Source organism: Nannobrachium achirus (assembly GCF_963921795.1).
Source record: "Nannobrachium achirus genome assembly, chromosome: 7".
NCBI lineage: Eukaryota > Metazoa > Chordata > Actinopteri > Myctophiformes > Myctophidae > Nannobrachium > Nannobrachium achirus.
The window spans coordinates 62,462,849-62,476,527 of record NC_137816.1 but is presented as its reverse complement, the minus strand read 5'-3'; the positions used below and the strand labels follow the sequence as shown (position 1 = coordinate 62,476,527).

Below are 13,679 nucleotides of genomic sequence, written 5' to 3'. Positions count from 1 at the left end.
GTTTGAAATGCAGTCATCACCACTGGCATGGATTTCAAAACGCTGGACCATTCAGAAACAAGCTCAGCCAAAGTCACTTTGTTCTTGTCCTGGCGTTCTTGCATGTTGTCCTGGCGTTCTTGCATGTCTTGCAAAATATACGCACGTGCCACGATGAACTGTGACTTGTTCATTTCAGTCTTCGTTAAATCCAGTAGAGGCTGCACTTTGCTGGGATCCAAGTGTGTTATCCAAGTTCTTGCTGGCAGGATCGAGTGACTCCAAAGCCTACATGTACTTGCTATTACGCTCGCTGAAACGCACAGCCATTCCAGCAAGAATACAGTCCAAAACAGCAAAAAACAGCCGCTTGCATTCCTGTTCAGTGTCGTCTTCACGTTGGCCAAGACTCTACTCCACAACATGGCCCTTCAGAAAACTGCTGACTTGTCGTTGGTGTTTGGAACGTGGATGATCCGGTGTCGCTTCAGCTACACTGACAGCTCTTGCCGCTTCAGCCCACAACTCCTTAAATGCTGCATCTGATCGTAGCTCTTCAATGCAGGACGTGGCAGCTTTAATGAGCTTAATCCCAGTGAGTAGATCCGTGCTTTCGGCTTGTAGCATAGTATTAGGTGAGTCCATCAGTTCCAACACTTTGTGCATCATACTGGCAAGGAATCTGAATTGGGGGTGTGTGAGGCTCTTGTGGTATCCATCAGCTTCAAATGACACGTCGGAAGTGGTTCTGGTGGTTCCGAGTTACTGGAAAAACTACACAAGCGTGTTGTGGGATTTCAAAACGACAGAAACTGTGGCCAGGTGTCCAGTCCACCTTTGATCCAGTAGTCTTTTAAGCTTCAGTCCTTTGTACTGTGCTGCAACAGTGGGTTTTCTCAAAAACTTGTACATTCCAGTGCATACATCAAAGAAATCCTCAACAGTGCTCTCTGATGACATAGGCCTAGCATGCACAACCACCAAATGCAATTGATGGTTAAAACAATGGACGTAGGGCACTTCTCTGTTGAGTTTGTTTTGCACAAGTTTCTGCATGCCTCCTTCTCTGCCAGACATCACGCTAGCCCCGTCATAACACTGGGATAGTATCTTGTTAGTGTCTAGACCAAGAAAGAGACAGAAATGGATTCAAGTTGAATCCATTTCTGTGATCTAAGAAACCTGAGAATAGCCTACCAGGCAATATGAATAATTGACATTATGGAAGATGCGGTTGGCTGTTGCGGTTGGTTCTGTAAATTGGATGATATAATTAATGCGGTTGGATAATGGTTGATGAATTTTCCGGGCGGATTTGGATGACGCTCAGAGCTTATCGTGCACCTAGTGTGGTTGTGTGTGCGTGCGTACGTGTGTGTGTGTGCGTGCAGCGAGAGGGGAAAATCATTAGTTCCCGCTCTCGTGCACAATTGGAATTAAAAACAAATGTAAAGGTCTTTGCACACATCTGCGTTTTTCGGGCCGAATATCGGAGTGAATTTCGGAGTGCGTGAATAAAAAAATCAACCTCACGTTATGTCAATCAGGTTTGCACACTGCCGACCGTTTCGTATTTATTGTCGGACCAGGGTAGATTTTTTCCGATTTTCGAGTCCCTCACAGGCAGCAGTCACAGCAGCAGCAGCACTGACACTCTGGTTAATGGAGAGGCAAATTTGACAGAAATCTTCACAATCCTTTATACTTCTTTACATCAGAGTTTACTAACTTGTTCATGAGTATTTTCTTCACCTAATGAGAGTGGAATTTGCTATTTAAAGTTGCATTTGTGACCGAAACCGGACTGAGCACAAGCTCTAGATCCCAAGCCTGGCTTAGGCTGCAGTATAGCAGCCCCACAAACACCACCAGGCAGCAGCTAGCCACGAGGCCTCCACCAGGCAGCCAGCCACCACCACCACCACCAGGCAGCAGCAAGCAGCTAGCCACCAGGCCAGGCAGCCACCAGGCCAGCCACCACCACCAGGCAGCAGCAAGCAGCTAGCCACCAGGCCAGGCAGCCCCAGGCCAGCCACCACCACCAGGCAGCAGCAAGCAGCTATAGCCTCCAGGCCAGCCACCACCACCAGGCAGAAGCAAGCAGCTAGCTTCCAGGCCAGCCACCACCACCAGGCAGCAGCAACCCACATTCTGACACTCTGGTTAATGGCAGAGACACACACAGCACACATACTTTGACACTCTGGTTAATGGCAGAGACACACACAGCACACACACTCTGACACTCTGGTTAATGGCAGAGGCATTTACATTTATATTTCAGCAGCAAGCAGCTAGCCACCAGGCCAGCCACCACCACCGGGCAGCAGCAAGCAGCTAGCCACCAGGCCAGCCACCACCACCGGGCAGCAGCAAGCAGCTAGCCACCAGGCCAGCCACCACCACCGGGCAGCAGCAAGCAGCTAGCCACCAGGCCAGCCACCACCACCGGGCAGCAGCAAGCAGCTAGCCACCACCACCGGGCAGCAGCAAGCGGCTGGCTACCAGGCCAGGCCTAGGAGTAGCCAACCACCACCTGGCAGTAGAAAGCCATCACCAGGCAGAAGCTATCCACCAGGCCAGGCAAAGGAGCAACCAGCCACCATGCCGACTCGGAATAGGAGCAACATAAATGAGGACCTTGTCTCTATGCAGCAGGTGCGTGAAATGCTTGAACAGCAAACAATGCACTATAAAGAACTAATGCAGCAACAGGAAACCAGTTATAAAAACTTTACACAAATAATCATGAATACTGCAAACCAGCGAGTAGATGAACTCATGAAGGAAGTACATGATCTAAAATCCAGCCTCCAATTCACTCAAAAGGAGGTGGATGATTTGAAATTGGCCTGCAAAGAGCTCTCCTCTGATGGGGGGTCTAATGAAAAGGATACCCACAAATTGTCTGAAACTATACAGACAATAGATTCAAAATCAGACTATCTAGAGAGCCAACTCAGACGAAATAACATTGTGGTGGATGGCATTCCAGAGTCTCCCAATGAAAAATGGTCAGACTCTGAAGAAAAAGTGAGACAAATGATTAAAGAGAAGCTAGATCTAGACGAGAGTGAAATCTGTCTGGAGCGAGTGCATAGAATTGGGAAACCGAGGACGTCGACTGAGGACACCACTAACACCAGGCCACGTACAATTGTGGTCAAATTCCTTAGGTTTAAGGACAGGGAGGCTGTACTGCAGAGGGCAAAACAACTGAAAGGTACCAACATCTATTTGAATGAAGACTTTCCAGAGGCTGTGCGGCAGAAACGAAGGGAACTGTTGCCAGCCATGAGAGCTGCTAGGGAGAGGGGGGACATTGCCTATCTCCGCTATGACAAACTTATCTCTCACCCACCAACACGGCCACGAAGAGATGGAGGTAACACTGAACAAAATTAGGAAGGAATTATTTTTAGGAATGTGAATCACTGTCTTATACATATAAACCATGTCACTTTTAACAAAGTTACCTAGGAAGGGGTTAAAGATTGCACATATTAATATCTGCAGTCTTCGTAATAAAGTGCATGAAATTGAGGAATTGCTGATGTCTAACAATGTTCACATACTTGCTATATCTGAGACACATGTAGATGAAACATTTGATAAGGCATTAATTGTAAATGGGTATAATATCTATAGGAAAGACAGAAATATTTATGGTGGGGGTGTAGCTTTTTATATTTTAAATGATATTCCAGTAAAGATGAGGGAAGACCTTATGATTGATGACATTGAAGCTCTATGGTTACAAGTCCATTTGCCTAACATTAAACCTATATTAATGTGTTGCTGTTACAGACCACCTGATTCAAATGCTCAGTACTTAACCACTGTATGTGAAATGGTGGACAGAGCATCAGATAGCAACAAGGAATTGTATATAATGGGAGATATGAATATTAATTGGTTCTCTCCAACATGCTCTCTTAAGAAAACCCTCCAAGCTACTGCAAATACATGTAATTTAACACAGTTGGTTAACCAGCCAACCAGAACTCAAACAACAATACAAGGCATCTCCTCTACCTGTATTGATCATATCTTTACAAATGCAGCTGATATATGCTCAAAGGCGATTTCAGTTGCATTTGGGTGCACGGACCACAACATAGTGGCTTTTACTAGAAAGGCAAAAATTCCAAAAGTGGTTCCAAAGGTAATCTACAAGAGATTTTACAAGAACTTCAAAGAGGGCTCATTTTTAGAAGAACTGAAAAACATACCATGGCATACTGTAAGTGAAGAGGAGAATCCAGAGCTGGCTTTGAATTTGTTTATGCAGTTATTTGTATCAATAGCTGACAAGCACGCTCCAATTAGAAAACAAACTGTTAAATCTGTAAGAGCACCTTGGATTGATAATGAAATTAAGAACTGCATGGCTTTAAGAAATGGTGCTAAGCAAAAGGCAAGTGAATCTGGCAGTCAGGCTGACTGGCAGATATACTGTAAATTAAGGAATAATGTGACAAAAATGAATAGAAAGAAAAAGAAATGCTATTATCAAACAAGGATAAATGAAATAGGAACTGACAGTAAACTGCTGTGGAAAACATTTAACAATGCTTTGGGTAGGGGTTCTAATAGGGCTTCCTCCTTCATTGAAGTTGATGGGGCTTTTATTACTAAACCGTATGATATAGCCCAGTACTTTAATGGTTTCTTCACCAGTAAAGTAGACAGGTTAAGAAATGATGTATCTCGTAATGATGTGCATTTTGTTTCCTCTATAGCAGACAAAATTATGAAGAATAAGGTCTGTATGTTTAGTTTTGAACCTATTAGCTTTGAGGAGGTGGAGAAACATTTACTTTCAATACACTCTGAGAAGTCTGCAGGCCTGGACAACCTGGATGGCAAGTTACTGAAGATCGCTGTACACCTAGTAACTAAACCTATTACTCACATTTTTAATCAGAGCCTTAAGTGGGATGTGTGTCCACAAGTATGGAAGGAAGCTAAAGTTATTCCAAGACCCAAAAATTCAAAAATAAACATCACAGGGGATAACAGCCGCCCCATAAGCATTCTGCCAGTTCTTGCTAAATTGATGGAAAAATTTGTCTTCAACCAAATTCAATCATATTTCTCTGAGAATGAATTAAATACAGACTTTCAATATGCCTATAAAGATGGGCATTCAACATGTACAGCACTGACACAGCTAATAGATGACTGTCTAATGTATGCAGATACTAAGAGACTAGTGGGGTCTGTAATGTTGGATTATAGTGCTGCGTTTGATATAATTGATCACAATCTGCTGCTTGACAAACTTTCTTGTTATGGTTTTAATGCATCTGCGGTAAGGTGGATAAAAAGCTATTTGTCCAACAGATCGCAGAGAGTATTTTACAATGGGAGTCTCTCAGATATTAAACACATTCATTGTGGAATTCCACAAGGGAGCTGTTTAGGTCCTTTGTTGTTCACCATATTTACAAACGACATGCCACTGGTCTTAGACAGGGCCAATATAGCCATGTACTCTGACGATACCACTCTGTATATGTCTGATACTAATGTAGAGGACCTGTCTGTAGCTCTTAACAAGGAGCTACAATACATATCAGAGTGGGTGGTGAACAATAGGATGGTCCTGAACATCTCAAAGACAAAATCTATTGTATTTGGATCACAGTACATGCTAAAGTCAAAACCCCAACTACATTTGCATCTGAGGGATTTAGAAATTGAGCAGGTGGATGAAACAAAACTACTTGGTGTAACATTGGACAGTCATCTAACATGGTCTTCTCACATTGATAACATAACAAAGAAAATGGGAGGGGGTTTGTCCATGATAAGGCGATGTGCTGAGTTTTTAACTCCAACATCTGTTGTTCAGGTTATCCAGGCACTAGTCATATCCCATCTTGACTACTGTCCAGTTGTGTGGTCCAATGCAGCTAAAAAGGACCTGCATAAACTACAAATAGCCCAGAATAAGGCAGCTCGTCTTGCTCTTAAGTGCAACATTCGATCCAATATACTATCTATTCATCAGAATCTGTCATGGCTGTTGGTGGAACAGAGACTAACTGCTAGTCTGGCTGTATTTTTTAGGAATATTTGTTTAAATAAAAAACCTAGATGCTTATATAAAAACATTCATTATACCAGCAATAGACACCAATATAATACCAGACATGTAGCGAAGGGTAGATTTACAGCACTTAAGCCAAGAACTAATGCAATGAAGAATACAGTCATGTACAGGGCAATGACTTTTTGGAACTCTCTACCAGTATGTATTACATCAATTAACAGTAAAAGGCATTTTAAGAACAGACTAAAGCAGTTTCTCATACATCCAGATTAATTGTAACTATGTATATAATATTCACTGTATACCATGTAACATTATCTGAATGCACTAACCGTGTTTTTATGCTGTAGAGTATTTTATTTGATTATATATTTTTCTGTGATATTTGTAAACATGATTTTATTTACTTTTTTTGTATGTACATTATTTTCTGTGGACCCCAGGAAGAATAGCTGTTGCCAGGTGTAACAGCTAATGGGGATCCAAAATAAACTCAACTCAAACTCAACTCTCTCTCTTTCCTCTCTCTCTCCCTGGCCTACGGCTTTCGGATTTCCAAAACGCAACGAAAACACGCAGTGAGTGTGCAACCACCTTAAGATTGGCTATGTATCGGGGATGCATCCTGGTGAAATATCTGGCAGTGTGTGATCCCTTGTCGGTGATCTGTCGGTGATCAATCTTGTCGGCGAAAACCACAACAAGCCGATTTCAAGAAAGTCAATCGTTCAGTGTGAAATACTCTAATGATCTGATGCCTCGCCGACCACGCAAAATCGTACTGTGTATTCGAGCCCTAAAGTATGCAAGTAGTTTTTCCTCCACTGGTCTGAGGTCCCCCAGGCCTAGTAGGCCTAATCTGCCCGAAACCTCTTTGTTGAAAATAGCAGTTCTACAGCTGGTGCCACAAACACAATGCCTTGTGAGCTTGTAGATCTGCATGGGTTTTGCTGAATGTTTGCCCCAGAAAATAATCACTCACTTATAACCATTTTAGTGGTTAATCTAACATGTATTAAATGAAACACATCCACGATTAACTTTCAGCTGCGTTTACCAGTCAAAATATCAACTGTGAAAAGGGGGGTGAAGTTAGCTAGAATGACACAAGATGGCAATGTTGTTCAAATTACTTACTTATCCCAATCCTCTTTTTAGCAGGAGAGGACCAGTATGTTTTCTTTTCTTTTTTAACCCAGTGCCAATTATGTAATCCTGGGCTCCCTCTGCCGCGCCTAGGGAGACAACGGACTGACCTCATGCTTCCTTCCTTGCATGAGTAGTCCAAGTTGTTTCTTTTCACCTGACAGGGGGGATTTCCCCGATGTGGACGTAGCGCGTGGAAGGAACACGTTATTCCAACCAGTTCCTTTCCCCTCCATCAAGCGCCCTGGCTGGCCAGGGGGAGGGATTATTGAGACCAGGATTGCTGCATGTTTTTGTGAGGATATCTACCCTAGGAGACACGGGGATAATATGCGAACTCCACACAGAAAGGCCCTTTCGCCAACCCCACTGTGGGCACTGATGACGCGGAGGAGTGAACACGCCACCAGCGCCCACAGCGTCCCCCGGCAGGAATCGAACCCAGGACCTTCTAGCTTTTTCTTATTTCCACATAACAACTCAAAGGTATATTATGACATAGTTCAATGTTGAAAATGGGTGGTCTCCCCTTTAAGTCAAAAGTTAACCTCATTGCAGTCTTTTCTTTTTTCTTCTTTTTTTTTTACGTAATAAGCATTTTGATAGGCGACTTATTAGGAAATAAGGCACAATGAAGCAGCAATTTTAGGAGAGTAGAGTTAGGCAGAAATGTTAATATGGTAAAAAACATTGATTTAAACATTTAATCAGTTTTACATCTTTTTTCCATCACATCCTAAAACAGAGTGCACAGTGTTCAGCTACTGTCTTCATAATGGTAGAAATGAAGAGGAAGATAAACATTTTGTGGAGATTGCATTTCTTCCCAGTAAGCTCAACAGCTCTACCTGTCAGGTGTTTAGTTTAGCTCAAGGGTTCCAAACCGTTCAGGCCTCGACCACCCAAAATAATCCTATTTTCAGTGGGACCCCCAACCCTGACAAGCACTTGTCTTGGAATTGTAGGCATTACATTTAGTTTGACTCGGTTCCACAGATAAATATTGTGAAAATAGCCAAACGCCTTGCGTTGTGAGCTTGTAGATCAGCTATTTTCACAATGTTTGCCTCTTCCTTGCGTGACATTTTACAATTTGGCCAATATAGTAGGCCTTTTGACATCACATTTTGCTGATAAAAATGTCCATTGTTTTCCACTTGTTTGTCACTTGGTCACGATGCCATCGTATCCGTGGACGCCACACTTCCGGCCGGCCACCTCACAGCCATAGGTCAGGGCTTCCTGTAAACTTCCCCCTGAAGAAAAAAAGAGGGAGGAGGTATTAGTAATGTTGAATCCATAATCCAAGTTACATCTCTAATCCCTAGTACTATAGAGGAGGTATTATTAATGTTGAATCCATAATCCAAGTTACATCTCTAATCCCTAGTACTATAGAGGAGGTATTATTAATGTTGAATCCATAATCCAAGTTACATCTCTAATCCCTAGTACTATAGAGGAGGTATTAGTAATGTTGAATCCATAATCCAAGTTACATCTCTAATCCCTAGTACTATAGAGGAGGTATTATTAATGTTGAATCCATAATCCAAGTTACATCTCTAATCCCTAGTGCTATAGAGGAGGCATTATTAATGTTGAATCCATAATCCAAGTTACATCTCTAATCCCTAGTGCTATAGAGGAGGCATTAGTAATGTTGAATCCATAATCCAAGTTACATCTCTAATCCCTAGTACTATAGAGGAGGTATTAGTAATGTTGAATCCATAATCCAAGTTACATCTCTAATCCCTAGTATATAGAGGAGGTATTAGTAATGTTGAATCCATAATCCAAGTTACATCTCTAATCCCTAGTATATAGGGCATAGCAGTGGACGTATTTTACTGGTGCCACACACAAAGAAATCGGCCATTAATTTTTCCAAGCCAATGAATTCATTATTTTAAGCCAATCCAGGATCCTGGTCAATCATGACCATAAAACCTTTTATCAACATTGATAAATAATGATAATAATAATAATAAACGCTAAACAAAGTGTATTTATTAAATATAGTATATCATGTGGTCATGATTCACCAGAATCCTGGATTTTTTTCCACCTTTCACACCAAACCTCTTTGCCGACAATAGAAAATCTGCTATTTTTGGCTAATGTTTCCTGTAGAGTAGGAATGCTAGGGTTCAAGTGGTTAATGTAAAACAAATTAGGAATGTGACAAAAACAAAAAAATATTATTGAACTCAAGTCTCCATGGGGTGAGTAGCTGATAGAAAAAAGTCATTTTGGGTGTGAACTACTCCTTTAAAACCTTAAACGGGATTTACATTTCGGCCATCTGAAAATGCAGATCTGCTCTGAAAATAGCCGATCTACAGTAGATCTGCTATTTAAAAAAGATTATGCGTTTTGAATTTTGAACTTGTGAAATGTATGGGGACATTCTGCACAATGAGTATTTTTCCTTTTGGTACTATGAGTACATGTTGATACCAATACTTTTGTACTTTTGCTCAAGTACATTTTTAATTTCAGACTATTTCTACTAGTTATTAACACATCTGGTGCCAACCCCGAGTTTCCCGAGTTTGTATTGATACCAACGCTGTGCCAACCCCGAGTTTCCCGAGTTTGGGCCGTTTTTGAAAAAAAAATATATATTTTTTTTTCAAAAAAAAAAAAATCGATTTTTTTTTTTTGACCTCCAGAAATGTATTAGGCATGATCGCGACCGCGAAATTGCATGTTTAACCCCCATACCAACCCATTCTTTCAAACATGGCAGCCATGTTTGTTTACATCTGAAGAAAACATAATGGCCCATAAATCATGAATGCCTGAACGGATTTCCAAGCGGATTTTTTTGTTTGAAAGCTGTGAACAGCATCTACACACGTGGTGCATCATCTAGGCATGGGCGTGCACTTTTTACACAATTGCACAATTACATGGAAGTCTATGGTAACCATGGCAACGCGAGACATTGAAGAGAAAAAATCATTGCAACATAAGTGTTAACACCCAAGGAGCCAAACTCGTTCAGTACCGAGTTAAGGCCACTAGGTGTCACCCTGCCAAAAGGAGTTGTCTCGTCCCTGAACGAGTCAACGAAGGGTTAACTGTACGTGCAGCTGCCTGCCCTCTGAATGACCCGAGTCCATACGTCACCCCGTAGCAGAGAGAGAGAGAGAGGGAGAGAGAGAAAATGGCACGAGCTGGTTGCATTGATTTCCATTCTACTCTGAAACATAAAAAGGGCTTTATCTCTGAATGAGGTGAAAAGAACGCCAGGGAAGCAGAGATCTGATTGTTTTCACGGCGACACTTTACCGCAATGGTCGGCCGCGGTTTGGATTTTAGTTTTGCGAGCGTTTGTAAACAAATGGATTATCTTCCTCAACCGTCAGTGGACACCCACATGCACACGCACGAAGCTTCCGAGGCTCTTCAAAATAAAGCGTGAGTGAACGGCGGCAGCAGCAACAGCTAGAAATGTTAGAAACCTTAGCAGCCCATGTGTTAAGGGAGCTCGGTCTCATACCGAGCTACCGAGGGATCGACTCCGTGGTTGGACTTGGCTGACGCGCCGATGGTCTGTTAGATCTAATGTCATACGCTCAGACCGTTGGCTCAACTTCACTGTGTTCAATGTTCAAATGATACGATGCAATAAAGGTACATTTATTTACTTCACCGTGCAGATCACCCCTTGGGTCCCACAAGCAGATTAACTGGATGAATGAATCAAAATGTTCACAAACAATTGGCGGCACAGAGTGTTTGAACAACGGGTAACTTGCGGTCAAAAACCTTTTCCCTTCTGGGTCAAAACCTCCCACAGGTGCCCATGATCTTGAACCTTTTATAGCACACAGGGCCACCCCATGGTCACACCAATTCACTGAACGTATTTTAATGATTTGCCTCTTACACCAGTATTTCTACATTTGCAGTATTGATACTTTTACTTAAGCAAAACATTATTTCCACCACTGCCCCTGACATAGACTAAGCAGGCGAATCCAGGTTAAACTCTCCAGGTCCCACCAGTCTAGGGTTGCTCACCGTTAGACAGGGTATAGATGTCCCACCAGTCTAGGGTTGCTCACCGTTAGACAGGCTATAGATGACGGCTGCGTTGAAGGTGTCCCCCGCTCCCAGCGTGTCCACCAGTGCTGCGGGGGGAAAGGCATCTGAGTGGACCACCGCGCCGTCAGGACCCATGGCGTCTGCGCCTTTCTCCGCCCAGGCACAGATCAGAATGGCCCTGTAGGAGCCAGGCACAGATCAGAATGGCCCTGTAGGCGCCCAGTACCGATGGGTGGGTTAGCGCAGGGGTTTTCAAAGTGGGTGACGGGGCACCCTGGGGTGCCGTGACGGCAGTCCAGGGGTGCCGCGAGATAATTTGATGAGATATGGAATTTACTTGGACACTATTTAATATTTAGTGTCATTTTAAACTTGAAGTACAACGTTATTTTCTGTCAGTTCTAACCAAAATGGCTATTATCTCAATGTTTTCCTCGCAACATAATCACTAAAATATCGTCACTGTTGGGCAGAAACCTTGTATTTCCAAGTTTTAAAAGTGTACGTCTTTTGGTAAAGCAAAGCCCTGATTCATCATACAAGACCGTTGCACAATACTAGTGAAAACAGCCGATCTATAAGCACACAACGCCTCGCGATGCAAGGCGTTGTGTGCTTGTAGATCTGCTGTTTTCACTAGTTTAGTACATTTTTAGATGATACATACAAAACTAATGGTTTTGGACATACAAGGTTTCCACCTGACAACGCAATATGCTATAAATATAAGGTGCTGGGAGTGAAAATTGTAGGGGTGCCTCGGATTAAAAAATATATATTTATGGGGTGCCCTAAGACAAAAAGGTTTGGGAACCCCTGGGTTAGCGCACATCTCACCTCACCACATAAACACAATTATTGGTATGGTTGCCATAGGAAACACACTATAGTACTTTACTTGTCTTGAGTAACCCCAAAAGTTTGGCGGCACACGCTCGAGTCATATGTCAAATCAACCGGCTTCATGGGGAATCGTGTGCTTGCATTTTGCTAAGAGTTGTTGAGATCATTTATCCCCATTGACTTGAAAGGGAAAATGTAAAAATGGCAACCACACTTTTGCTAGTTTCTAGTTATTGTCTTATCACGTTCTGTTCACATCAATGTACATTTTTATTCAGGAAAAAAACCTTTGAGAGTAGGGATGTCCGATATTATCGGCCTCCCCATATTTTCGTCCGATATTAGCATAAAAATTATGCTAAAAATGCTAAAAAATGTAAATAAGCTACAATGAAGTCAAAGTCAACAGTGCACCTACATGACTGATGTTGAGAGGCACCACTCACCCTTTCTTCACCCTGCTGTAGAGACCCCTGACTGAGGCACCACTCACCCTTTCTTCACCCTGCTGTAGAGACCCCTGACTGCTGCCTCGGCTGAGTGGAAGCCCAAGCTCACTGCCACGTCCTTACTGACAAACACCTGCTTTCACAGGAGGACAGGGGAACCGAATTACTCTAAACACCTGGTTTTATAGGAGAACACAGGGGAACTGAAACACCTGGTTTTATAGGAGAACACGGGGGAACTGAAACACCTGCTTTCACAGGAGAACAGGGGAACTGAATTACAGTACTCTAAAAACAACAGATCAACAAGCTGGCAGAGCAGTATAGAGACCAGGATTACTTTTTGTGAGGGTATCTACCCTAAGGGACACAGGGAGAACATGCAAACTCCACACAGAAAGGCCCTTTTGCCAACCCCACCTAGGGTGTGGGCGCTGATGACGAGGAGGAGAGAACACTCCCCCCAGTGCCCACAACAACAACCACTGCAATAAAGGATAGCGGAGGCATTGTGACATACAGTACTATACACTTAAATGTGCTGTGAATATGAATGTATGTTTATGATCAACATTATCACAACGCGTTGTGAGCTTGTAGATCGGCTATTTCCACTATCAATGTTCTTTTTTAAGTATAAAGTTGTCAAATATGTCAGTAATTATGTGTCATATCTACCATGTGCAACTTAAAGGGGTATTAACACTTATGTTGCAATGATTTTTTCTCTTCAATGTCTCGCGTTGCCATGGTTACCATAGACTTCCATGTAATTGTGCAAGTGTGTAAAAAGTGCACGCCCATGCCTAGATGATGCACCACGTGTGTAGATGCTGTTCACAGCTTTCAAACAAAGAAATCTGCTTGGAAATCCGTTCAGGCATTCATGATTTATCAGCCATTATGTTTTCTTCAGATGTAAACAAACATGGCTGCCATGTTTGAAAGAATGGGTTGGTATGGGGGTTAAACATGCAATTTCGCGATCGCTATCATGCCTAATACATTTCTGGAGGTCCAAAAACATTTTTTGGAAAAAAAAAAAAAAAAAAAATTAAAAAAAATCAAAAACGGCCCAAACTCGGGAAACTCGGGGTTGGCACAGCACTAGTACCAATACAAACTCGGGAAACTCGGGGTTGGCA

General features: G+C 42.6%; 1 protein-coding gene across 3 annotated transcripts in view; it reads right to left on the bottom strand.

The window, feature by feature from the left end:
• Window positions 1-7,873: 7,873 nt before the first annotated feature.
• khk (ketohexokinase) overlaps window positions 7,874-13,679 on the bottom strand; it is a 30,887-nt gene continuing 25,081 nt past the window's right edge. For all 3 annotated transcript variants that reach the window (XM_080729891.1, XM_080729893.1, XM_080729892.1), the window contains 3 exons: window positions 12,579-12,667; window positions 11,263-11,420; window positions 7,874-8,439 (listed from right to left, as the gene is read on the bottom strand). In XM_080729891.1, coding sequence (XP_080586017.1) covers window positions 8,348-8,439; window positions 11,263-11,420; window positions 12,579-12,667 — 339 coding nt within the window. In that variant the 3' untranslated portion in view covers window positions 7,874-8,347. The remainder of the gene's footprint in view (window positions 8,440-11,262; window positions 11,421-12,578; window positions 12,668-13,679) is intronic.